The 25,813-nt window shown below is 36.1% G+C and overlaps 2 protein-coding genes across 6 annotated transcripts in view; one reads left to right on the forward strand and one right to left on the reverse strand.

Moving 5' to 3' along the window:
• Positions 1-25,813, forward strand: part of LRBA (LPS-responsive vesicle trafficking, beach and anchor containing) — a 758,995-nt gene that overhangs the window by 417,277 nt on the left and 315,905 nt on the right. For all 5 annotated transcript variants that reach the window (XM_010840761.1, XM_010840760.1, XM_010840763.1 and 2 more), the window contains exons 38-40: positions 9,050-9,174; positions 16,988-17,134; positions 19,648-19,784. In XM_010840761.1, coding sequence (XP_010839063.1) covers positions 9,050-9,174; positions 16,988-17,134; positions 19,648-19,784 — 409 coding nt within the window. The remainder of the gene's footprint in view (positions 1-9,049; positions 9,175-16,987; positions 17,135-19,647; positions 19,785-25,813) is intronic.
• MAB21L2 (mab-21-like 2 (C. elegans)) lies at positions 23,300-25,807 on the reverse strand. The gene has a single exon (XM_010840759.1). The coding sequence runs from the start codon at positions 24,796-24,798 to the stop codon at positions 23,719-23,721; it is 1,080 nt and encodes a 359-aa protein (XP_010839061.1). The 5' UTR covers positions 24,799-25,807; the 3' UTR covers positions 23,300-23,718.

Below are 25,813 nucleotides of genomic sequence, written 5' to 3' on the forward strand. Positions count from 1 at the left end.
GAGCCCACGCTCCACAACAAGACAAGCACCACAATGAGAAACCTGTGCACCACACCTGGAGAAAGCCTGTGAACAGCGAAGAAGAGCCAGTCACTTATCTAAATAAATATTTATGACGTAAATAATATTTAATTTAAATAATTAAATATTTAGTAATTTAAAATAATTTTAAATAAATATAGATATAATACAATAAATATTTACAAATATAATGAATAATTAAATTTATGTAACTTAAATATTAATAAATATTTTTAAAAAGAGATGTCCTTAAAAGATAAATTAGACTCAGTTTTTTAGTATCTTTTATATATAACAGAAATGTTAAAGAAAAAAATGCATTCTCATGGGCTCTCTGAAAAGTTCCAGTACTAACAATGATGCCTTTAACCAATTACTTATAATTTGACTTGTTTTAGATTGGCCCATGGAGAAGGCAATGGCACCCTACTCCAGTACTCTTGCCTGGAAAATCCCATGGACAGAGGAGCCTGGTAGGCTGCAGTCCATGGGGTCGCTAGGAGTCGGACACGACTGAACAACTTCACTTTCACTTTTCACTTTCATGCATTGGAGAAGGAAGTGGCAACCCACTCCAGTATTCTTGCCTGGAGAATCCCAGGGACGGGGCAGCCTGGTGGGCTGCCTCTCTGGGGTCGCACAGAGTCGGACACGACTGAAGCAACTTAGCAGCAGATTGGCCCAAACTTAAGACACTGTAGTCCAGAGCAAACCCTATATTGTCTAACCTATATAATGTGAAATCCTGTACTTATCCATCCTCAAGGAAGGGAGAATAGTGGGTATGGGATTTCTTTGGAGGGAAAGAAACATTTTAAAATTAGATTATTGTGATTGTTGCACAACTCTGTACACATTACAAAGCATTGAACTGTACACTGTAAACAAGTGAGCTTTATGGTATGTAAATTATATATTATAAAATTGTTTAAAACACACAGAAAGCAATCAAAAGCTTCCCTCCATTCTTTGTCTTTCTGGACATTTTTATCAGAATTAAATATTGCTGGCCATTCAGTGCTCTGAAGAATCTTTGCTTGTTTGTCTTTTTTGGCATCATTCTATTTTGCTTCTTCTATTATCTTATTGATTATGAGAATCAATTACTTCCTTTCCTGTTTCTTTCCTCTTTTATAATTTTTAAATATTGGAATTTCCTAGATTTCACTTTTTCCTGTCCTTTCAATATAGTTTTCACTGGATCTAGCGCAATACCTAGCCAATAGTAAACACTCAATAAATTTTTGTTAGACAAATATCTAAACCCATTGACTTCCAAGGCTAATCAGTCTCCCAATTTTATATGTCTAGTCCAGACTGCTTTTCCGAGTTCCCAGGTTATATTGCTTACTTATTAGACATGCCTACCTAGACTTCCCAGGTGGCGCTAGTGGTGAAGAATCTGTGTGCCAGTGAAGGAGATGCAAGAGTTGAGGCTTCAGTCTTTGCAGAAGATCTCCTGAAGTAGGGAATGACAACCCACTCCACTGTTCTTGCCTACAAAATTCCATGGACAAAGGAGACTGGCAGGCTACAGTCTCTGGGGCTGGAAAGAGTAGGATATGACTGAGTGACTGTGCACATCTAGATATTATTAGGAATCTATGATACGGTTATTTCCACCAACCATGTCTACTTAAGCTGCTTCATTTCAGTTAAATAGCGTCTTTATCCCCTCCTCACAAACCTCAATTTTATTCTCATTATCTCCTTTTTTCTCACCTCCCACATTGAATGTCTCATCAAATCTTATTCCATTTCAAGTATGTCTCTGTATCATAGCCTCTACAGTCTATCCCCACTGTCTTATTTTATATTTCTGCCATATAACATACAAGGTTGATCATAAATAATCCTTTATTTAAAAAGTTTAGTTATCTCTCTGTTGACTATAAGATGTAAAAAGTAACTATTTTAGTTAACCATACAGTGACTTTTGAAATCTTGATTCTAACCCTGTGTTTCCTGCCTTAGTTTTTGCCACTCTGAGGCTGCTTTGAAATGATCTTGCTTACCCGAACCCTCTTCGATAGAAATGCCTTTTATGTCAGCCTTTGTGCATGATGTTTCTTCTGTTTGTAATGCCTTTTTTTTTTTGCCAAGCAGACTCCTATTTATCGTTTAAATTATTTTTAGAAAATCATCTTGTTCATTCTTTAATTATTAAATGCTGGTTTTGTTTCAGTTACTATGCTTGGTCAGTGAATTACATAGACACAAACCCTTGTCCTCATGGAACTTACAAAATAGATCCTCACTGAAAGCTTAATGAAATCTTCAGTCCTCCCAGGCAGGGTTAATTAGTACTTTGATTGTACCTATAATAGTATCCAAAAGAGTTTCTAGAGGAAATGTCTTGTGAAAAGCTCATTGGCTTTGAAGTCCATAGAATCTTATGATTTACTACTGATGGGTAAGACTGAGCTTTTCATCTTAAAAATGAAAAGAGCAGTGTTTAATCATGGATGGCTTGTAGTGAGGCTTGTTGATAATGCTTGTAAAAGAGTGTAATGTCTAGCGTTCAGTTCAGTTGCTCAGTCGTGTCTGACTCTTTGTGACCTGTCTAGCATACAGCAGCCTAGTGCAGTAATTGTTATCTCATTTAAAATTTATTGTCTATATTCGATAGTTTTCTTATTCTGATTCTAATGTAAAAAATTCTATGCTGAACCCAGCGTAGTTTATTTGTAGGTACCAAGATTTGGTGTATAGTTGGCACTCAACTGATTTTTGCTGAATTACTTTTTAAATAAGATTTTTGGGGAAAAGAAAACAGAGATGTGCAATTGGTGTGGCTACTGAGGTGAATTTTAAAGTTTCTGGTATCCAATGATATCATATATTTTAATTTGTTTTTCAATTCTCTGTTGTTAGAATCTTAACTGGTAGTACAATTAACATTAGATTTTGATTTCTCATAACCTATTCCTGGTAAAAATACTGAGTGAATAAATGGTTAACAGGCTAACAACAGCTAGGAAAACTTTGGTATTATTTTTTGAATAATTGACTCCGTTGCAAGATTGTATTTCTTTTGAAATGTCCAAATTTAATGAAAATGGGTCTCTAGTTGTCTCTGAAAGCAAACAGAAATACACTGAATAGCACCATTGCTTAAGTTCATTACTACATAAAATGTAATTTTACCTAATTAACACGTATGATGCTCTAGTGGCTCAATGTAATAGAAATTCTCTGTGTAAGTCCTCGATAAAGAAAGGATTCTGCTTCAAAAGGTGTCTCTACTGAAACCGAAGGATTTTTTCCTTTTTTTTTTTTATTAAGATAGCATAGTGCATAGATCACTTGTGTTTGATTTATAGTTGGTATCTGGTAAACAGGTTTTAGTTAATATTCTGTCTATCTGCATGAAGGCACAGTAGATTTCAGCTTGTGAGATAAAGCATTCTTTTATACTGTACGATAACCTATATAGTACCTGCACATTATTTCAGCAAGATTTATGCAGAAAGTGAAACCCTTCTAGAACTTAAGCGCTTTTATCTTCTAACCGACAGTGCACTGAAAATGCTTATGTGCTTCTTTTTTAGAGGCTACCATTTAAGTTGTAGCTAATGTCTAGTGTTAATTTTTAATCTAAAACCGTAGAATTAGAAGCTAGCCAGATATAGGAGTCAGAAAAATAGGTAATATACAAATATAAGAGCAAAATATGAATACCAGAATTTTCTAGGATTTAGAACTTTTTTTCTGGCCAGAATTTATTACTGACTTGTGGTAAGGTCGTCAAGATTTATCAGGCATTGTCACAAGAAAATAGGAAAGATGGAAAATTGAATATTTTTCTAATATAATTGAATTTGACAGTTATTCTTTTTAAGACTAGAATTCATTTATTGGTATAGATTCAAGTTACGTAAAAATAACCCTACAACCAAAGGGATCACAAACATGCATATATTTGACTAATTTAAATAATGTGACAGTGCATTTAGATTATATAATAACTAGAATAATTTTTATAAGAACTACCCCTCATTTCAGTAATTAACATTGTTTTACTGTAATAGAATGATAGTAGAACATAATATACCTTAATAGAACAATATGAATTTAATGACTTCAGTGAAATAAATGTCAGTGTTTCTCTTTTGTTCTTGATTATTTTATTCTGAATATTGAATTTTGCCTGTTTCTTTGACAGTCATGCCTATTTGTGGTCCGAACACCTTTTCCTGCATCAGGGAAATGCCAAATGTGTGACTGCTACTGATAGCATCTGAAGGGCTTATTCTGTTCCCTATTCTGAAGATTAGATTTAACTTGGGCAGAGGAAAAAGGAGCCTGAGCAAAGAAAGAAGTGGGGAGAAGATAAGATGTCCTCAGAGTACCCTGTCATTTCTCATAGGGTGCTTGCACACTGCAGCACAAAATGAACGTTGCACGACTCCAGGAGTGCCACTTGAACAAATTTGGTGAGAACAGTGCTCCTTCGCGCTGTGCCATTTAATAGAGCTCTGCTCTATCGCACATGATTTTTAAATTCTTACTGTTTTCTCATCTGTCTTTTCTCAAGGTCAGAGACAAAATATCATAATAATCTTTGTATCCCTAGCTCCTGGCTCAAGGTTGAGTTAGTCATTATTAGGCAGTGTTTTAGGAGTCTACTTCAGTATCCATCCATTCAACACTGAATTGGCCGATTGGATTGCCATATTTTCTCTGAGGAAAGTTAAAGTTTAGAGAGTCTTATAATTTACTTGTGGAAAACAATACATTTTTTTATAGGTAAACCATTCAACTGTTAGAGGAAGATTATGGATTATCCCTTAGTTACTGATTCTCTGTTTTAATATTTCTTCCTTTTCCAAGTGATTCTCTTTTGGCTCATCCTTATTCATTTTCTTTAGTAGATCAAATCACTGTCCACAGTGGGCCTGGGAGGGGAACAAATAGCCTATCTATTGCTGCTTGAGTTGTATTTCCTTCTAAGATTTATTTCATCAGTCGATCTGATTTTGTTCTTGTAGAATAGAAAGTACATATTCTGTATATAAAAATGGCATTGTGTTATATTATGTAGCTTATAGCAATATGTTAAAGTTCTATTTGTACAAATACATATATGTGGTTTTTAAAAGAGTAGAAAGGTAATTAGATGACTTTTGCAGAGTCAGACATGACTGATGCAACTGAGCATGCACGCATGCTTATACTTTGAAAAAGACAGGCCTATGTTATCATTTTAATCTTAGACTTTGAGATTAGGCCAAAGAAAGGGGGAGAAATAATTAGAAAGAAACATTAGAACATTTATTTTCACCGTCATTATTTACACACGCACAGCTTTTCAAATACAGTATATTCCTGTTAGTCCAAGGTACTTGGAGCTTGTGTACTAACAGGGGACCTGACTACCAGACCTTTTATAGAGAAGGCTTTATTTCTAGATCTTATAGAGCCTAGGGTTACATCCTGAATTTGAGTGCTTTTTTGAGGATCTTAGTTTTAATTATTTGTAAAAATGGATATAGATGAGGTTTGTGAATGTGACATCATGTAGTACTAATGTAATTTTTTTGATAGATACAGATATATAGAGGTATAGGTATATAGTGATCTAGATGTATATTTATAAGTTCTCAGAATAAGTGATTTCTCATCTTATCCATGCTTGTATTTGGTTAGCAGTCTGTTTCTGAATACATGAAGTCTTTTAAATTTTTCTGCCATACCATAGTGATAACTACAAAAATATATAACAACTTAGTTCATAAACTTATGAGAAAAGTGTTGGATCGGTTTCCCAAATATGTCAGTTTCTTATCCTTTTTCCCCAAGAAGGAGATTTTGGAGAGGGAGGGTCAGTATTTCCTAAGTAAGAGTGAAATCTTTATGTGAATAATCAAAAGATATTAAGTTGATGATTGAAACCTACACATTCGCCTTTCCAGTCATGTTCTAAACTGACAAATTGTGACTCATTTTCTCAGTGATAGAGCTTTATACTGAGACTGTATGTTGTTGGAAGGAGCAGAGTTGGGACAAAACAGTGAATTTTTATGTCTCAGTTTCTTACTATGTAGATGACTTTAAACTTGCTAGTAATTACCCTTATCTGAAAGAAAAAATGAATATGACTTATTTTTTTCAAAGAACATATATTACTCTTAACAATCAGAAATTGGTTGATAAATGCTAATTTTTTCGAATGAGGCTAATAATGATTCCATTTTGAGTAAATTCGTTGGAGGTTTTTATTCTGCATTATCTGGAGAGACTTTAAAAAATGTACTGAAATTATTGGTCTCTCTAACTGATTTTTGTAATCCATTCTGGATCTGTGATCTGAAATGAGTGATTTTGCTTTTGTCTTCAGACTAAATTGTTATAACAGGGGGTAGACTACTTGTATTGAGAAGATATTCTGAGATGTAGTTTTCAGGATAGTGGAAAGATTATCATGCTGAGGTATAGATTTCTTCATTTTATTTGAATATATCTAAAGTATTTTTAAATTTTTGATAGAATGGTTATGTTTGAAGACAGAAGTCCATAATTAGGGTAAATGAAACTTACCTTAAAATTTTTTCTACGATGTGCACAGCTTCTCCATTTCTAATACATCAGTGTTTCTGTTTCAGCCAAATGTCACCATTGTGACTATTATTTGTTACTGTTGAAGAGCTCAAAAATAAATATTATAGTTCTATTTCCTCCTAGTTGTGGTTATTATTGTTACAGATATTTTCTTTGAGTTTCTTGAAAATTTGTGAATGATTTTATAATTCCTCTGCTTTTTCTACTGCTTAACAAAAATGATCACACACATGCTTTAATAGCCATCAGATTTGACTTCTCTCTCAAGTATTACGGAATCTGTTGTTACCTAATTTAGTAACAATTTTGTAATAGCAGCTTAACACCTCTTATAATTTTAATTGTTATCAAGAAGAATGACATCGTTTAATTTGACTCAAAATTCAGAAGGATGGATGAATGACAAATTAATAATTTACCACCTTTGCATAATACTGAAGCACAGAATATGAGAAGGATTGATGGCAGAAAAGGTTAACAAATTTTAGCAGCTTTCATTAGCTTTACACCGTCATATGTTTGTGGTGCTGACTGAAATAGGCTTTGTAGGAGATCTCAGTCTAGGGAACTAATTACTTGTGCCGATTGCTGCTCTGATGAATAGACCCTCATTGTATCATTCCCCTGAAGACGAGGAGCAGCCTGTGATTCACGACTGCATCCTGGCTGATATTTGATAATAATTTTAACAGATAAATGTAGGTGGGCAGAATGATGAAGTACCTATCCAAGCTCCATGACTATCAAAGCCATACACATAGCCATCTGTGTACTGCCTTTCCCCCACTATCCTAAGGAGAATTTTATTAATTGAGTTCAAACAACTGTTTTCTGTGTTTTTATGTATTCTATAGGTATTTCTTATTTAACTTTAAATGCTATCATAATAACAGTTTTCATTTGAAGGGTAGACAGCAAAATAACAGAAGAACGAAAGAGGTTTTTAATTTTTTTCTCTTTGAGGACAACAGTTCTTACACATTTTTATATTTCACTTAGATTACTTTATATTTCCTCCTCTTAGGCATGAACAAAATCGACAAAGGAAATCTTTGCTGTTTCCTTGTCTCCCCAGCATTCTCATGAAGAGCATAGGATTCCTATTGTTTTTTTATGAATGCTTTCATTAATCTAAACTAATTTTTAATTGGTGAAGTACTTACTTACAAATCTATTTTGAACTTTTAAAGGTAGCTTCTTTAACCATCAAAATATGGATAACTTTTACGTAGGTATTTTGGGACTGTCAGTTGGTCAAGGCTACTAATTTGTCAAAGGTGACAGGTACAATTTTATTAGCTCATGAAATACAAGTGAGGTTTTATTTTGCATTAGTCATTTTTTTTGCAGAAGCTTTGATTATGAATTTTAAAATTTCATTATTGAAACTTACAGGTTTTCATGTTGTATATCTCTAGTGTAAATATATCCTGCAGAGATTTTTTTTTAACTGTAACTGAAAAAACTTCATATTAGTGTTTTCCTTAGAAAACATTTTTCAGCATGCTAGATCATGATTAGTTAATAGAAAAGAAAGTTGACATTCATATATTGCCATGTAAAAAGATCTACATAATTGGAGAAAATAGAGTGGAACTTGAATTGAGTGAACCCTTTAAAAAATACATTTCTAAAAGTATGCTTTTGATACAGCAATTATTGCACATCATATACCATGTAGTTTTTAATTAAATATAAAAACAGACTACATAAAACAGAAATCCAATCTGATTTGCTTGAAAATAGATTGCTATTTCACTCTATAGGAATGGTTTATTTAAAAACAGTAAGTGGAAAAGAAATGCATTTTCTTGTGTTGTTCTAAGCCTCAGGGGCTAAATGTAATGAATATTTTAAGAGATTATTTTAATTAAATTCCTGCACATCTAAACAGAGTAATATTTTATTATCACATACATAACCATGTAACTGAGATATTCATTAAAGTTAACACTTTCTGGACCAAGAATTCATGGTATGATTTACTGACCTTGTGCAAAAAGGCACAAATTAGGAAGAAAAATGAAGGGGGACAGACTTTGATTAATATAGGTAATGCTATCCCATATTTATAATAGCCTTTTCCCTATTCTGGTTTATAAATGCAGCCACAGAGAAAGGTGCCCTGCTGAGGCTGAAATGAGGCTGAAATCAGAGCACATGCCACTGGAGTGTGGGGAAACTGATCACACTGTCAGCAATTCATTTCAAAATGATGTATTTAGTGCTCATTTCACCTTCCAAGAAAAAGGAAAAGGAGTTCCTTAGACTGGAAGGTGATATTGTTATTTTCAAGGACATACCTAAGTTAAAGATTGCAGAAAGGGGAGTGTGAGGTGGAGGGAGAATTAAGAGGAATGGGAGGGAAAAAAAGGCAGAGCAAACAAGGAGAGCTTTATGCAGAAATTCAGTGCTACCACGCTGTTTGATAATTGCTAACATATGTGGCTTCTCTGTTTCATTGTAGTCGTCCTCGTGAGTTCTGGCGCCTCGACTACTGGGAAGATGACTTGCGGCGCCGGCGACGATTTGTGCGTAACCCTCTAGGATCGACACATCCTGAAGCGACACTAAAAACAGCCGTGGAACATGGTCAGTGTGTAAACCACTCCTTGCCAGTAGCGAGCAGCAGGTACAGTACTTGGTAATGAAGAGCATAACTTCATTATTACAAGGTACTGTAAAATGCTCCAGTGCCACATTCCCCAGCTACTCACCCCGGAATCAGAAGTCAAATTCTTATAGTTAGTGTAGGGTCCTATTAAATTATGGTGTCAAGTGGATTTATTTATTATGTTACACATGCAAAACTTACTTAACATAGACCCTTTGTTTCAGAGTAGGAGGATAAAATATTTCTCCTTTTAAGTGACATACTCAGCTTTGAGTGAATTAATCCAGGATGTCTGTCTTAAATCCATGAATATCAGAAAGACAGCATTTACAAACCAAATAGGTTTCCAGGTCTTGTCGGATGTGTATGGTTTTCCCTCAATCATGGTATTTTAGCATGAGATTATGAAGTGGGAGAGATAGTAATAAACGTCCAAGTGCCTCGATACTTTCTGAGCCTTGATTTGTAGATGGTTGTGATAGATGGCTCCTGGAAAAAGAAGAGACATTATTTTCATATGTTCCTGTTCTGCATCATCTTGTTATCAGAACTTAACAATTTTTCCTTTTTTGATATAATGCATAGCACTGTGATTCAGTTGAGGTAGAAGCCTCACAAGCAAATTGGGAAAACTGAAAATGTCCTTTGGACTTGATAATATATCGTCTTTGATCATAGGGTTTCTACATAGGTTTTGTAATTTTTGAAAGCCAATTAAGTTTTGTTGGTTAAGGGGGGAAATGTACCCACTCATATTAAATTGTTTTTGATTTTATAAAATAAAAATTGGTTAGTTTTTAGTAAGATGAGAAATAGTTCTAATTTCCCTTCTTCGGGGTATTAGTTTAACATGCAGCAGCTTATGGTTAAATGATAATATGTAATGTCCAAAATAAATGTTAAATTACATTCAAGAAGGATATTAAGAATTTAGATTAAAAGTCTGTGATCTTAGGTTTGGCCTCAGTCAGGCAGCTTAACCTCTTGCACTCAGCCTTAAAGAGCCATTTCTGGAAGAAAATGTCCACAATATGTCATCAGATACAACACCAAATGTGACATCAGTCCTTTAAAATAAATGATCATACAGAGAATAGTCAATAACAAAGTGATCTTAAAGCAATAATAGTCGCGGGGCCCTACATCTTCAACTACAGGAGGTGCAGAAGGAGAAATAAGATGTAGAATTAATTAGGCCACTTTTGGTTTTAGGGTTCAAGTGCTTTTTATGTAGTGCTATGAATTTCAAGAGTTTTATATATATTTTTTTCTTCTTTCATTTTGTTTTTGGCCTTTTTTTTTTGTTTTAGTTAATAACTCTTACACTGAAAAAAAATTAGCCTTTTGCAGTTTTATTCTTCTCTCAAAAAGATGTTGCCATGTGCACTTAAAATTTAATAAGTATCTTTCTTATTAATTTTCATTTAGCATTCAGTTGTGAGTTCTGAAGTCTATGAATGACAGTAAAAATATTTTTATGAAAAATTTTCCTTTTCTATCTGGAGGGGGTGGGCCCTGTTTTCTAAAATTGCATATAGGCAAACTGTTAGTACTTTATCGTGAAAGAAATAGCGCTAACTGAATTTAAAATCTGTTGTACAGAGCTTATTAAAGTCAATTGATCAAAAATAGTACTTTGAACCACTTTGGGGAGCCATAGGATATTTTATAATGAGTACATTTTAACTTTGTGGTTGAATTTTAACTTTTCAAATAACATTATGTCAACTTTTTTAATGCTGAGTCAGATGTTTTTTAAAAGATGTTTGTTAGCAATGCTTACTGTCATTTAAGACTTATAATCCTATTTAGAAGTAGATTTCACTCCAGTTAGTCTAAATAGTAATTGAAAGGTTAACATAATGTTATCTGTGTTTTATTATGCATTTTTAAGTTAAGAGAGAAGTAAAGTTTAGCATTTTATGTAATTCCATTCTATTTGGTAATACTTTATACTAGTTTCATAATGATTGATACTTAAAGGACTGAAAGATTAAAAATATATATTTAAATCTGAAATATATTTTTAAAAACTAACAGACTGTGTATTATGTAGTAGATGCTTCCAATTAAGAAGATGTTATATTTTATATAACTTTTTTAAAAAAAGGTGAAAGCTCTAGCTAATCAAATATTATATATTATAAAATTTTAAATAATAATGATTAGTCAGTTTTGGAACTCAGCACGTAGATTGTAGTTTAGTATTGTTTGATGTCTGCGATTTATGCCACTGTATTAGGTAAGCAAAGAGCTTAATTTTTTGATGTTTTATTAATTGGAGTATCTTTTAGTTCACATTCAGTTTTAGTTTTGTATTAATTATAAAGCTCTTTGTTTTTTTAATCCTAACTTAATTACAGTAAGGAAGCTAATAAAAATAAATATTGATATATTAAGAATCACGTATGCAAAACAACATAGTTAATGTGATCAAAATGTAGTTGAAACCATAGAATTTATTGTGGATGAACACTGTGCTTCAATGTTGAAGTCAAAGAATTAAATAGATTTTCCTGAAGATAGTATGTCACTTTCATGCTCTTTTATGACTTCTCACTTTTATTTGTAATTTAACTAAGGAGATAGGACATTTTGAAAATGCACAATCTTAAAACATCACAAACTATAGTACTGTTATTAAAAGAAGATATCTAAATAGAAATACTGTTGGCGATTAGTTATGTATTTTAGTAGTAGGAGCCACCTTTTTTTATAGATTGATTTGATTTGAAGGAAAGCCTCTGGTGTAAGGGTGGCAGAGTAAATACCTGAAGAGTGATGCTCTCTGTTCAGGCAATCAATACCAGCCCCATGACTCTACTTCTGGCTACCTTCTAGTTAAAAACAAATTTTTTAATTCTGACAATTTAATTGCCCTTCCCAAGTTCACATTAACTTGCTTGGGGAAAAGGGCTTTAGGTAATTTTTCACAGAGAGACCCTCCAAAGTGGTTATTTATAAAAGTCATTTTGTAATGGGAGATTTCTTTAACTTTGTAGAAACTGAGTCATATTTTAAAATTAAAATTAATACTTCCTCTTATGATGAAATATTCTTTATAAAAACTAGCAGCAGGAAGCAGAGGTGGGTATTTGATTTTTTGAGGGCATTTTCTCCAATTTTGTAGTTTTAAAATTTATCAGAAATCAGTTGTAATGATTTGTAGCTTTCTTCTAATGCACAGAGTCCAGTCTGTCAGTTATTTATCATCAGAGCATTTTAGATCTGAAAATAACTTAAAGCTAAAGTCTAGTCTGACTTTATTCTTTACAGATAAGGAAACTGAGGAAACAAAAGTCCAACATACTTCTTAGTAGATATAGAGCTAAATCCCAGGTTAACTGATGGCTCATCAGATTTTCTTATCACTCTGCTGTACTGTCTTTTAAAATTCATTGTTAAATATAATGGAAATTTTATATTCAAAGACATATAAAAAATGTTTTAAATGGTGGAAAGCTTGGTTTTAAATCAAATACTAAAACAGTTTAGCACTAGAATCCGATTGCATTTAAGACATGTTTATTTTGTAGAGAATTTGCATACTAATAGAAGTATATGAGTATTTTACATAGTTTTACAAGTGTCTTGTAGTCACATTTACTGATACAAGCAACTCATCTGATTTTCTAGGGATGACAGACCATGTAAAGACTGTAAATCATGTCATTCTCTCATATCTTCAAATAATGCCAGATATTATTGCTTCTTTTTTTAGGATAAACATACATTAGATTCTCTGTCTAAAGCTTTTGAGAAACCCATGTTGGACTTGGCTTTTTCTGCTAATTACACTTTGTCGTTTAACTAACTTTTCTAGAATAAATTTTATTGACTTTGGAAATTGCATAAACTATAAAGGGGAATTAGTTTAGGACAGTAGTTGAATATAAGATATTCTTCATGTGTCCTGTTCAGAATCAACAGTTATGGTATCCACTGCACATCACACTAAGTGGATACTCATATTTATTTTATGTATAATTAAGGTCACTTTGTTATACCAGTCATTATCTTTCTTTTTTATTTAACAAAGTGGCTAATTCTTAATGTATAAATCTTTTATCGTAATATGGACTATTGATAATTCCAGTTCACTAGAACAGTCACTGGACTTTTAAAAAGAGATTATATATCATGGGTAGAACAGTATTCTATATTCTTTTCCTGTTTTAATTTTACATGGCTTGTCTGTGTTACCTAGATAAATCAACTCATGCCCAGAGGTACCTCTGAAGAACTTGAACTTTACATTTTGAGGACCAGCTTTTCTCTGAGCCTGCTCATTGCTTGTAGCCCCAGTGAATCACATGTTTCAAATAAAACATTTTTTACAGATTTCTGCTGTTTTATGTAGCAGTTGCAACTTATTTATCAAGTTAGGATAAATATTAAATCAGAATAAGATATGAGATTAGTGAAGGCAGTTTGTTGATAGTGAAATGAAAATTTTAAACAGTTGTCATGTTTTTTAGTAATTTTATTAACTAGAAAAGATGTGAATCAAGCTTTAAAATTGAACCAAAAGTATATTTTGACTTCATCCAATTAAACTTTTATACAAGTGTAGGATACACTCACAGAAGATATTAAAATAATTGATTCTTGTTTTAATGGTTGATTGAGTATAAGACAAATGAAAGTTAAAAACATACTTTTCCCAGCACATATAAACATGATAATTATCTTTTATTTTATGCTTGGGACAGTTTTGTTCTAATTTTGAGGGGGGAAAAAAGTTCTTTAGTAGAAAGCTATTAGACCACTGAGAATTGAACACCAGCGCATGTGGTGTGTATTAGAGTACTGTTGGTAATTTTACTGCTGCTAACTTAAAATCCTCAAGGGGGAGTTAATTACAGGAAAACCATTCTAAATATCAGTAAGCTGCATATTTTCCGTGACAAGAGCTTTTTCAGTTGAGGTTGAACAATCCCAGAATCTGAGCTTGTAAAAATAAGTAAATAAATAAATTAAAGTGGTGTTTGTATGTGTACAGTAGAACTATAGTGTTTTAAATTTTTTCTATAAAATTTTGTTTAATTCAGAAGTTATTGTGTCTTATTTGTTGTCAGCATGATGAGAAACATATTTAAAATTTTAAAATTTCAGTTGGAAGGGATAAAAGGTTATAGTTAGTCATTTAAATGAATGTAATTTATTTACTGAGCTATTTTAAACCATTGCATATGGCCACTGATGAGTCTTACAGTCATTTCATTTTTTGCAAATGTTTTCAGATTAAATTTTTTTTTTCCTTCTTTCAAATAAGGTTGGTATACTTCAGAACATGTATGGCAGTAATCAGAGAAAGTAATGAGTGAGCTGTTGAATTTCATTGTTTCGGATTTGTTGGGCCTATGTTCATCAGATTTAGGTTTGGAAATGAATATGTCTTTATTCTGTACTTATTTCTTATGATTGTGACTTAATCTTTTAAAATGCATTATGGAAAACATTAGATTTAGTGAACCAACCAGTAAATTATGTATACATTCATATTTGCACATTGATTATTTTCATTTTCTCTGGCATAGTGGTTAGAAGCCCAGATTCTGGTGCCACAGGGACTAGATTTGATTCCTGACTCTACTTCTCATTAACTGTGTTGCCTTGAGGAAGTTATAAAACCTCTCTGAGTGTGTTTGCTCACGTGAAAAGGAGAATTTAGCAGAAGGCATATGAGAATTAAATGAGTTAAATGTTTAAAGTGCTTTTGAATACTCTTCGGCATATGATAAGTGTACTTAATTTCAGCATTATTATTATTATTTCTGTTTTGAAGGAATTATGCATCCAGGAAGTGAGAATGTAGCATACTGAGTTTGTGCTAAAATTCTTGACTGGCTACTGTTAATTTATTATAATTTACTTCATTAACAAAATACAGATGATGATTTTTCTTGTGTTTCTCTGTGACTATTTTTAGTAAAATTGTTAGTAAGTTGAAAAAGATCATGTTAGCAATGTTTGTGATTTCAAGGTATGGAAATATAAATGCCGCAAATATAAACAATGATGTAAAAACTTATATTCCTATTTTCCAAAAAAATAGTGGTTTTTTTGGTATGTTTCTTTATCGTATTTAAGAAAATAGAGCCATTTTAATATATACTTCTAAGTTCTTTTCAATTATTGAGACCTTCATATATTTTTAACCATACTATGCTATATGTGGGTGTGAGAGAAAATAAGATTTTATTTATCCATAGGGGATAATCAATACTAAACAGAGAAAGCTTCTTCCCATGACTTTCTTATTTAATAGAAAGCTCCTGTGTTCATTTAAATAATGTCATAAATATTATATGTAAATATTATACATGGTGAACTCACAATAAATATGATAAAAATAAACTTTTACCCTTTAACATTATCCATAACCATACCTATTAAACTCAAAGAAGCCTTGCTTTGTCTCATTAACCAGTTAGGACACATGCAGTTTAACTATTTAGAATAAATTCTATAGATAAACATTTCTTCAGACTGAGTGCTTTATCCTGTATCTGGGTTTGGAGCCTCGTGTCTCGGCAGGTATTGCAGTGGAGCAAAAAGCCTCTCCATCTGATTGCTGTCAGTAGCTGCTGCCTGGTGGAGCAGGTGCTTTTACCTCTCAGGTCTCCTGGGTGGAAACCGGGAATGTCAGTCACATAGTGAGGATTCTGAACTTTCCCTTATGTGACACTATGAGCTTTAAAATATCCCAGTCCGGAAGTTAGTATCTGTTTTTGTGTGTTTCTTAAGGAGAAGGCTGCTCAAAGTGAGGGGAGTCATCTTGGAGGGTTACAGGGTTTTGAGCTTCTACGCGGACTCTTTCCAGCTGCCCTCCCACTCGTCTCCCTGGGTCCGCCGCTGGCTATGGGTGCTCTGCAGAGCTCTCTCGGTGCTGTTCCCTTTCCTTCCTTCCTTCCTTAGGCTGCCTCGGCACTGTGCTTCTGGCGGTTCTGGCGCGGCTGCTCTGCACAGGCTGCTCCAGTTTGGGCGGTGTGAGGCTCCTTGCCCAGATGCCTCTCATCGCGGGTTTTCTGTTATGTTTGCCCCTGGGGCGTCTTAGCCCTTTAGTTTAAACACATGGAGGAGGTAGTGTTTGAGCCTCCACTTCGTTTCCACACTGCCTTGCTCTTGGATATTTGTGTAAGGGCTGCAGCAGGGGTGTGGCAGGGGTGAAATGTATGGAAGGTCGGTGTGAAGGAAAAAGGGCGGATGGAGGGAGAGGAAGAGCCTGCAGTTTCTGGGAGCTGCTATGGCTTTATTAGCATCAGCCATGGCCTCAGAAGCTGGCCTGGATCCTCATTGGCTGCGAATAGCTCTCGGCCCTAAACCCTTCTTATTTCTGGATTCTCCTTCACAGCCACTCCCCCACCATTGCAGAATGTTTGTGGGTATAATATTTTTCACAGGAATAAATCAGTCCTCCTTTTTTTTCAGTGTTAAGCTGGTATTGTTTCCAAAACTAGGTTCTGATTTTTTTCTACTAACAAAAAAAAAGTGCTGTTATTGAACCCTCTTCTGCCTTAAATATAAGTAAACAAATGGTTCAGTGAGCAGTGCCAGGGTCAGATTTAATGGGATTAGGGTGCTTGTTCAAGGTAACGTTAGACTAGGTTTGGGGAATCACGGTTGTCAGAAGGAACGTGTGGGCCATGCCCATCATTTTCCCCACCCTGGATGATGCTGGGTAAAAGGAGTGACCATCTTGGCCACCTCTCCTTACCTCAGTTCCCTGCCCCTCTGCCAGGACTCTTCCCAGAGTTGATGGACAGCTTTGTTTCCTTTTCATTTCAGCTGCAGATGAAGATATTCTTGCTAAAGGAAAACAGTCCATCAAGAGTCAGGCTTTAGGAAATCAGAACTCGGAAAACGAGACCCTCCTGGAAGGCGACGATGATACTCTATCATCCATGGATGAGAAAGATTTAGAGAATCTCACCGGTAAATTCAGTGGTTGTGCACATACTTCAGCTAGCTCTGGTCCAAGAAGCATTTAATTACTTACTTTTCCAGCTGTGACTGCTAGGACTACCAGCTTTGCACCCACAGTTACATTAAATGAAGACTGTTTTTGTTCTTCTAAACATTTTCCCCCTTATCTTCAATACTGTATCCCTGTCACTCTATTCTGTTCATTCTCTTTACCCTACTCATCTTTTTCTTTGATGAATAATCTTTACTGAGAAAGAATAAAAGTGTAAAGCAGCAACAACAAAATTGCATCACCCATCTAATGGGAGTTAACCTAATCTCTACAGAATGAGAGCTATAAGTAAAATTATGGCAATTGCTTTGTAAATAAAACTTGGAGGCAGATGAGCTATTTGCTTTGATATACAGATCTTAAGAAACATGCTGCATATACATTTAACTCTCTCAAAAAAAATCCATTTCAAGAATGCTATGGCTTTTCACAGGATTCACATATTTTACCTGATGTAGGAATTTTTGATTTGCGCTCTGCAGATTTTCAGTTTTACTTCCCTTAAGGGAAAAATTCTCTTGTTTAGCTTGAAATTTTAGTCATTCATTAAATGGCTTTTTTTTTTTTTTAGTGCCCGAGACTATGTCCCTCAAGGAGGAAAATCTGAAAGATTCTAGAACTTCTATGGATGAAACTTATATACCCTTCTATTTTGATAACTTTACATTAAAAGGAATGAAAAAAATCTTTCATTTAGTGACATATCTGCAACCATGCAATGAATGATAATGAAAAGCAAAAATATGATGGTATCTTCCCTGATGGCCGTAAATCTCTTTGTAAAGTGAAATAAAATTAATTGGAGCATACTGTTAAGGGGTTTGGGGTGGGGGTAGAAAGGAAGGTGTGCACTGCTATTCTCTAGTCTCTTCCTTTGCATCCATTTACCCATTTCCTCCTCCTTTATTTTGCCTCTATTCTTGCTACTAGTAATACATTCATACAGTAATAGAGGTGAAAGGGGAGTTTAATTATATAATCTTGACAATGGCAATAGGATTAAGAAGTAATCCACACTAATAAAGTGGTGTGGGTTAGAAATGAAGTGGAAATTGTCAGGGGTCTTCTGTAGGACCTAGGCTGCCCCAGCTCCTGCAGCTGTCTGCTTACCCTGTAATTGAATGTCTGAGAATGATTGAAAAAATGTTATTTCTTCTCAGGATTACATGCTAATGTACGGAGGGCAAAGGAGACAGCAAAAGAACACATAGCTGCTTATTTCATCCATTTATGGGGATGAGCTTTGGGAAATCATGGCTGTTCTGCAGTTATCTGCTGCCCATCTGCAAACACAATGTATTTGTACATTGGGAATAGAGGGCAAAACCTGCTCTGATCTCCGCAGAGCATCCCTCCTATTGTCCTGCTGGCACACATTAAGATTGATGTGAGATTAAGGACCAACACCCTTGCAACAATCGATGGAAATGCCAATTCATCTGAATTTTGAAACACTTATTCACCCATTGATTACCTGAATAGGTGTACCTTGTTTGTAGGCACTATATTAATTCAAGACTATAAATGCCAGTCTTGTCTTGCTTTTTTCTTCACCTATAGGATTTTTCCAATGAGGAATTTACATGGAATTTCAAAACCTTGCTACATCTATCGCTACATAAGTATATAGATGTATAATCGTTATTTTTAGTCCTTATTTTAGGTTTGGCTCTAATATACTTTATGCTCTTCTATCTGTACTGAATCCATTGTTTTCAGTAGCAGGCTGATTTGTCTCTTTGATAAGCCCTGTGGAGATTTGATTATTCCAATAAAAATTCATTCACTTGGAAACCCACCCTCCAGCTGTTTACTCCCAGAGTCCCCGAACTACACTAATATTAGATTTGGACGCATTGAACAATATTTAACAATGGAAGGGCAGGCTTAGAAAAGAAGTATTTTCCCCAGTTTTTTATGGGGTAAAGTTGTTATGGAAGAGGTTTTGTGTCAACCTGGCACACAATCTTTATCAGATAATATGGTTTAACATTTCTCACTTCACTGATAAGCTGGTGATCTTTTTATAATCATGCCTCAGCCAAACACTAAGCTAACCTCTGGCCTTGGGAACCTATGGAGTCTTCCTTGCTCCTGGTTGTTGCTCCATGTTGTTTGATAGCCCGAGGCTTGTTTTCTAAATGGAATGTGGATGGACTTACTTAGGCAGAGTCACCTTCTAACCAGGAGATTAAACCAACGCTTGGCAGACTCCTTGTAAAATAATTGCTTTGTAGTTTACTGTTACGATTAACCGCCTTTTATATATAGATTTCTTAATATGAGAACCCTAACTTTGCATTTTCAGCGGGAGGTTTGGGGTGGACAGAATTTGTAAGTGTAAAAGGGGTTGGCAGGCAGTTTGCTAGAGGAGAAAATTTTAAAATTATATGAAATTTCTGCCTAAATCCACTTGATTTTTTGAAAAAATGTCACTCCAACTTGTCCGGCTTGTCTTTCCTTTTGGCAGGGCCTGTTAGCCTGAGCACACCAGCTCAGCTTGTGGCCCCCTCTGTTGTCGTAAAGGGCACTCTTTCTGTCACCTCCTCCGAACTCTATTTTGAGGTGGATGAAGAAGACCCTAACTTCAAGAAAATCGACCCCAAGGTGAGAAGATGAGGAGTGGATTTCCTTTTTATGGAATTTTTGTTTTTCTTATGATGGGATGGTGGACTGCTGTTGAGTAAGACTGGCGTTAGTAAAATCTGAGAGAGATAGTTTGAATTTCTTGATGAATTGCTTCTGCCTGTATGCACGGCAACTATCTCTTTTAGCTTATGATTCCCTTACCAGCTAGTTACATTATTGAAGTTCATTGAGATTCAGAAACAATTTCCATTTAATTGCATTTATCATTAGCTCATTCTGGGGTGGGGGAAGAACCTCAGGGAATATCGTCTATAAAATATGTTTTGCCTCAAAGGGTCCAGGGTGAATTAAGCTACACAATTCAGTGAGATTCAGAGTGAAATTATTTTGTTTAGCCTTTATATTTTCTGGATATAATACCAATATATCACTCTCCTTGCTTTGTCCACATGACTTACTACTCTGTCGTGCACGCAAGCATGGCTTGTGTGCGCGAGATACCTCTGTTTCCCATTACCTGTAGTTGATTTTACAAGGCGCTGCATAATTTCCTATTCTTAAATGAAAATGTAATTTCCCCTTTAAAATGTATTTCTGATTACTTTTCAGACCTTGGCAACTTTATTTTACTAAGAGACATTTGTAGCACAGCCGTAAAGCCAAAATTAGGTTTATTTCATGAAAGTTGAATGGTAGAATTTGTTCTGAGTCTCTTAAAATGAGCAAAGTAAGTAACCTGTAGAAAGAGAAGAGGCTTTTAAAACTGGAATCCTTTCTTTTACAGGCTGTTAGTGTGTGTTATGTGTGGTATATGTCCACACACATACATGTGTATGTTTTTCTTGAGTTTATTGGTAGGGAATTCTTTGAACTTGTAAACATCTGAATTATTAAAATTTAGTGACTTAGAGGAATTTCAAAGTTAATGAAAACGTTATACTTTTTTAAAACTTCACAAATCCCCTCTTGTCTTACGCATGTTTATGCCTTTGGGTTCAGCATTGCTGCTTTTATTAAGATGGGACTTGGTAGGCTGTACGAAAGGGAGTCTGTGCTGGAACTGATTGTTTTGAGTTTGAGAATGCAGCTAATCCAATGTAGAGAAAACTTTAATTCTGAAATTATATCAGCTAGAAGAAATTTCTACTTTGTTATATGGCTGAAATGTCTGAAAACCTGTTTCAGTTTTTAGGAAAGGAAAGTAACCAAAATTACCCAAACTCTCTAATTTATAGTAATTTGTGAGTGTGAAAGGCCAAAATTTAATTCAAAATATTATGTTTTGGGACATACATGGTGTAAAGTCTAAAATGTGATTTATTTTTAAAGTATCTAATGAGTTGTCCTTATTGTTAAAACCTCTGCCAATCTTTATGGTTAGGCTCTTTGAAGTTATTGACTCCTTTTGGGGGAAGTTATAACTTCTATTTCTGTCTGATCTTTTTCTGTGCAGCATCATTAAATTATTTTTTCCCCTGCTGCTTGTATAATATAGGATCTTTGAGCCTAATCACAGACCTTGTACTGCTGCATCCTGCCAAATGTACAGAAATCAAAACTGTAGCTACTTTATATTAGTAAAATGTTTCAGCCCAGTATTTGAAAAATTTTTCATTTTTATAGATGTTAGTGCTTTTTTAAATTGAGGGACTGGAGTTTTTTCTTGTTGGTGATACCTGCATTACATTAAATAAGGATGGAAAAAAGATACTGAATTTGGGGGAATTTTTGTTTCTTAAAACTTTTTTCCGGGGACATTTGGGAGGAGACATGTCTAATGCTTTATATACTTTCGTGAGTAAAAAAATGGTCATTTTAAAATGTCATTTTTATCTTTTCAACTAAACACCGTGCCCTTACGTCATTTCTTTGTAAATGTAAGTACCTTCTGCTTGCTTTGAAATTGTTCTTAAAAATCAGAACATCTTCCCTAGAGAGTAAATTCATCTGTGTTATTTAAAAAACTGGTATATATGCCTGACCTAGTTATTGTTACAGTGTTTATTCTGTGTCTGCAGGAAGAGAGACCTGAGAAAGGTCTAGTATAGGTTGAAAGAGTGGAGATGATTTCAGAACTGATAAAATTGAAGTTTATATTTCTAACTCACAACTGTGTTTTGCTATGGAGTTTTTACCTGGGAATCTTAAAAACTGAAGCCTGCTTTACCAAGTGAACTAGGCACTAGAGCTCTGAGGAGCTTCCTTGTTTTCATCAGCTATCCTGCTGCTCATCCCTCCTTACCCCGCCACCCCCACTCTGACTTCTTCCTCTGATCTTTAAAATCGCTTTGTAGAACATTTTTCTTTGTATCTCTCATTCATGGATTTTCTCAGTAAGTTAAAAAATGGGCTAATTCAAAGAATGAATTTTAAATATTAAAGGGCAAAATCTGACATGTATTCAGTACCTGTGCCTTGTATTAGCATGTCTAGTGGAGTATACAGTAACCTCCAGCATAAAGAAGAACCTTGGGGATGCTTTCAGTTTTACTAATTATTTAATTTTGTAATCAGTTATTTCCTTGAATTAAAAAGAAACCTTTGTTAAAGTTGAAATGTTGAGATGAATACATTAGAAAGGCAGAAAGAGGAGGAGCCTACTTATATGTAATTTTTCTTTCGTCATAAAAATAGTATGAAACAGTTTTTAAAATTTAAATTGCCTATAAGCTACTTCTGAATAATTCTGGGATTTGGATTCTAAAAAGATGATCATAGTTACAGCATTTATCACTAAGGCATTTAAAAACTTGAAGTAATTTATAAATCTGGATTGTTCATTTCACCATTTGCTGGGGAAAAGGAAAATTACTATATCCATTTTATTCTCTTTTACTGTTGCTGATTTAATTGTTAAGTTTGTATTATTTAAAACTTGAAGAGAACAACTGATTGGAGGCTAAGTATTAACTCATTGTGTTAACTATTCAGAAAGGATCCATAAATGTTTCTTTTCTAATTCAGGCTTGGGATTTTTTTTTTTAAATATAGCGTAAGAGAGCAAGTCTCTTAATTTTTAATGTGAAAAAACTTTTTCTTTTAAAATTAGGATCAGAATTAGTTCTTCCATACAAAATCTGTTCTTTTTTCAAGTGTGAAATAAGATACTACTTTTAATATGAAAATCTACAGAACAAACATATAGTTGTATAAAATTAATATTTTCCTTGTTCTAAATATCTTTGTGGAAACTTGAATGGTTAAATCTACAAAATGTTCTACATTTGTAAATTTTGCACACTGGAGTTAAAATGGAAGCTTCTTGCATTTAGTTCCTCAAGTTCACATCTTTATATTATAAACTATAAACTGTGCTCTCACCTGCCTTCATTTAAGAACAATCCACAGTCAATTACAATGTAAAGTCATATTTTTATTACTGTTTTCAACAAGACTGCTGCTTAGGGTGAGGGAAGAGGTGTGGGAGAAGGAGGGGCACATTTGACATTGGCACTGAGATACAGTTAACATCAGCAAAACTTTGTTTTTAAAAGAAGAATTTTACATATAATTAAATACTTTTTTTTTTTTCACTTGGTGACAACATTCAGGCAACCCAAAACAAAGTGGGGAGGGTGGGAAAGGGGAGAAAGAGAAGAGTGGGAGAGAAGGAAAAGGGAGAAACGACTATATTTTGATTTGAAAATGTACCTTGGGTTTCATTTTGTGGTGGCAAAGCCCGATTGCTTCTTTTGTGTGACCTTTTAAATTCACATTGTTTGGAAGAAAACGATCACTTTTGTGCAAGAATGTGATTTTGGTGGGGTGGTGGGTTTGCTCTCCTTTTTGTTTGCTTGTGAATTAAGGAAGTCTTCTGCCGGGTTCGGTTCCTCTTAGGTGGCTGACAGAAAGTTTGTGTCTGGAGTTCTCGCAGTTTGTCGCCGAGTTGTGTGTCTGTCGTGTGTTCGAGAGCATTCCCGTCCGTGTCGCTTTTCAAGCAGTCCCCAGCACCCTATAGTTTGTCCAGGCTTTTGGGATTGGTGAGAATTTCCCTGGCCAACCTCCAGGTCTGCTTGGCAGCGCTCTCCAGGGCCGAGTGGGGCTTGCCCTGGAAAAGGTCGAGGTTGGGCAGAAAGTAGTGGGGGCAGCGGCGGCACTGCAGGCAGGAGATGAGCTGCAGCAGGATGCCGTTGAGCCGGTCTCCGAGGCACGCCTCGTCCCAGTCCGTTTCCCGCGGGTGCTTCTCGCACTCGTACAGCAGCAGCGTCTTCATGTGGTAGTTGTTGAGCGGCTGGCCCGGCAGCTCCAGGTGGCGGTCCCGCAGCGTCTTCAGCACCGAGAGACACTTGTTTCGGCAGCCGCCCATCAGCAGACGGTTTTCAGCCTCCCCAAACTGGAGCACCCAGGCGTCGCTCTCGGCGGAGCTCTGCTTGCCGGTCAGCGAGTAGCACTCCTTAGAGAGCAAGTTGAACCCTTCGGCCTTGACCTCCGCCACCCGATTGGGGCCAGGCCAGGGGATGTGGGGCATCGGCCACTGTGCCGCGCTGCGGGGCCAGATACCGGTGCACTTGAACGCTGGAGTGATTTGCACCACATAGCGCTCCCTGATGCGCAACTTGACCTCGCTGGTATCCGCGATCATCTTGACCACATCCCGGTAGCTGCACTTGTCCACCGCCTGAGCCACCAGCGTCTGGAAACGGGAGCGGATCTTGCGTGCCGAGAGGTAGCCGGACGCCGTGATGAACTCGACCCAGAGAGACATGCTCCGCTTCCGCCCATCGCTCAGTTTGAGCACCGCGCAGCCTGGCAGCGAGCCGTCGTCCACGAAGTTGAAGACGCCCATCTGGTTTAGGTAGAGCACCACCTCGAATTCCGTGGGCGAGATGACCTCCAGACCCTCGTAGCGGGCATCGATCTCGCTCAGGGAGCTGATGAAGCGAGGCTCCTGCACCTCCACCTCCTTGAGCACGTCCGAGACCACCTTACAGACCTCTCGGATAGTCTTGGCGATGGCCGCCTTGCGCGCCTGGCAGCGCTCGGTGTAGTATTTATTGAGCTGGTAAACCAGCTTGGCCTGAGCGGCGATCATGTTGGGGCACAGGTCCGGGCTGTACACCGGCGTCTCGCAATACGTTGAGGGATCCAAGGCTCAGGCGCTGGTGGTGGCCCTGCGGCTTGCGAAAGAGGCACTGCGCTCCTCCTGAGCCCCACTTCACTCTTGTTCCCACCTGGGCTGACCGGCTGATGCTTCAGCCGTCTAGCGCTTTCTTTCCTCTCTTTTGAAAGCTTTTTTCTTCTCCAGAAAATAAGAAGAAAAAAAAAAAATCTTTGAAAAAGAAAAGTACCTGCTGGGACTTTTTTTCCCCTTTCTCTTGATAAGTGAAATGAAGATGTGCCTGCGGGCAGGATGAAGGGAAAGAAGTGGGGTGGGGAAAGACAGGGTGAGACGGAAAAATTCAGGTTACCAAGAGGTTAGGCTTAGACGTCTGCAGCGGAGATGGTCCAGAAATCTGGAAATGAGGTCTATTAAGCGCCGAAGTGAATTTAAAAATAAAAGCAAAACATTCAGTGTTTCATTCTTAAACTTCTCTCCCACGCTGGTAGCACTTCTTTATCCAGCTTAGGTGAGTGCTTTTCTCCTCACCCTCCCCCAAATGGAAGGTGAAGGGTGTAATTAATGTCCAGAGAGCAGCGAAGTGCAACTCAGCCCGCAGCACGCTCAGAGGTTCTAAGACGCCCTGCACTCCCAGTGTGTAGGTCTGCTCTCCGCTCAGGGGGTCCTCTGGTAGCGGTTTTCCTCTTTTCCTACTGGAGGCGTTGTTTGGACTGGGTTGGTTTGTTTGCAGTGGGTTCTTCTTGTCTTTCTCTAGGTGCAAACCTCTGGAAGTTCTTTGATTTTCATTTCTGCTTCGTAATTTATAAATTTGGCTCTCACAGAATCTGTTTTAGTGTGACGAAGTCCTTGCTTGCGTTGCATCTGGGGTTTAGTTATAACGACTTCAGGATTTTTCTTCTCCTCCCCCTTTAGGTTGCTTGTGCAGATTCCACTTTCTGAGTCGTCTCCCTCCTCCCCTCCGATGTCTCTCTCTCTCTCTCCCTCTCCT

This window comes from Bison bison, unplaced genomic scaffold, assembly GCF_000754665.1.
Source record: "Bison bison bison isolate TAMUID 2011002044 unplaced genomic scaffold, Bison_UMD1.0 scf7180017864146, whole genome shotgun sequence".
NCBI classification, from domain to species: Eukaryota; Metazoa; Chordata; class Mammalia; order Artiodactyla; family Bovidae; genus Bison; species Bison bison.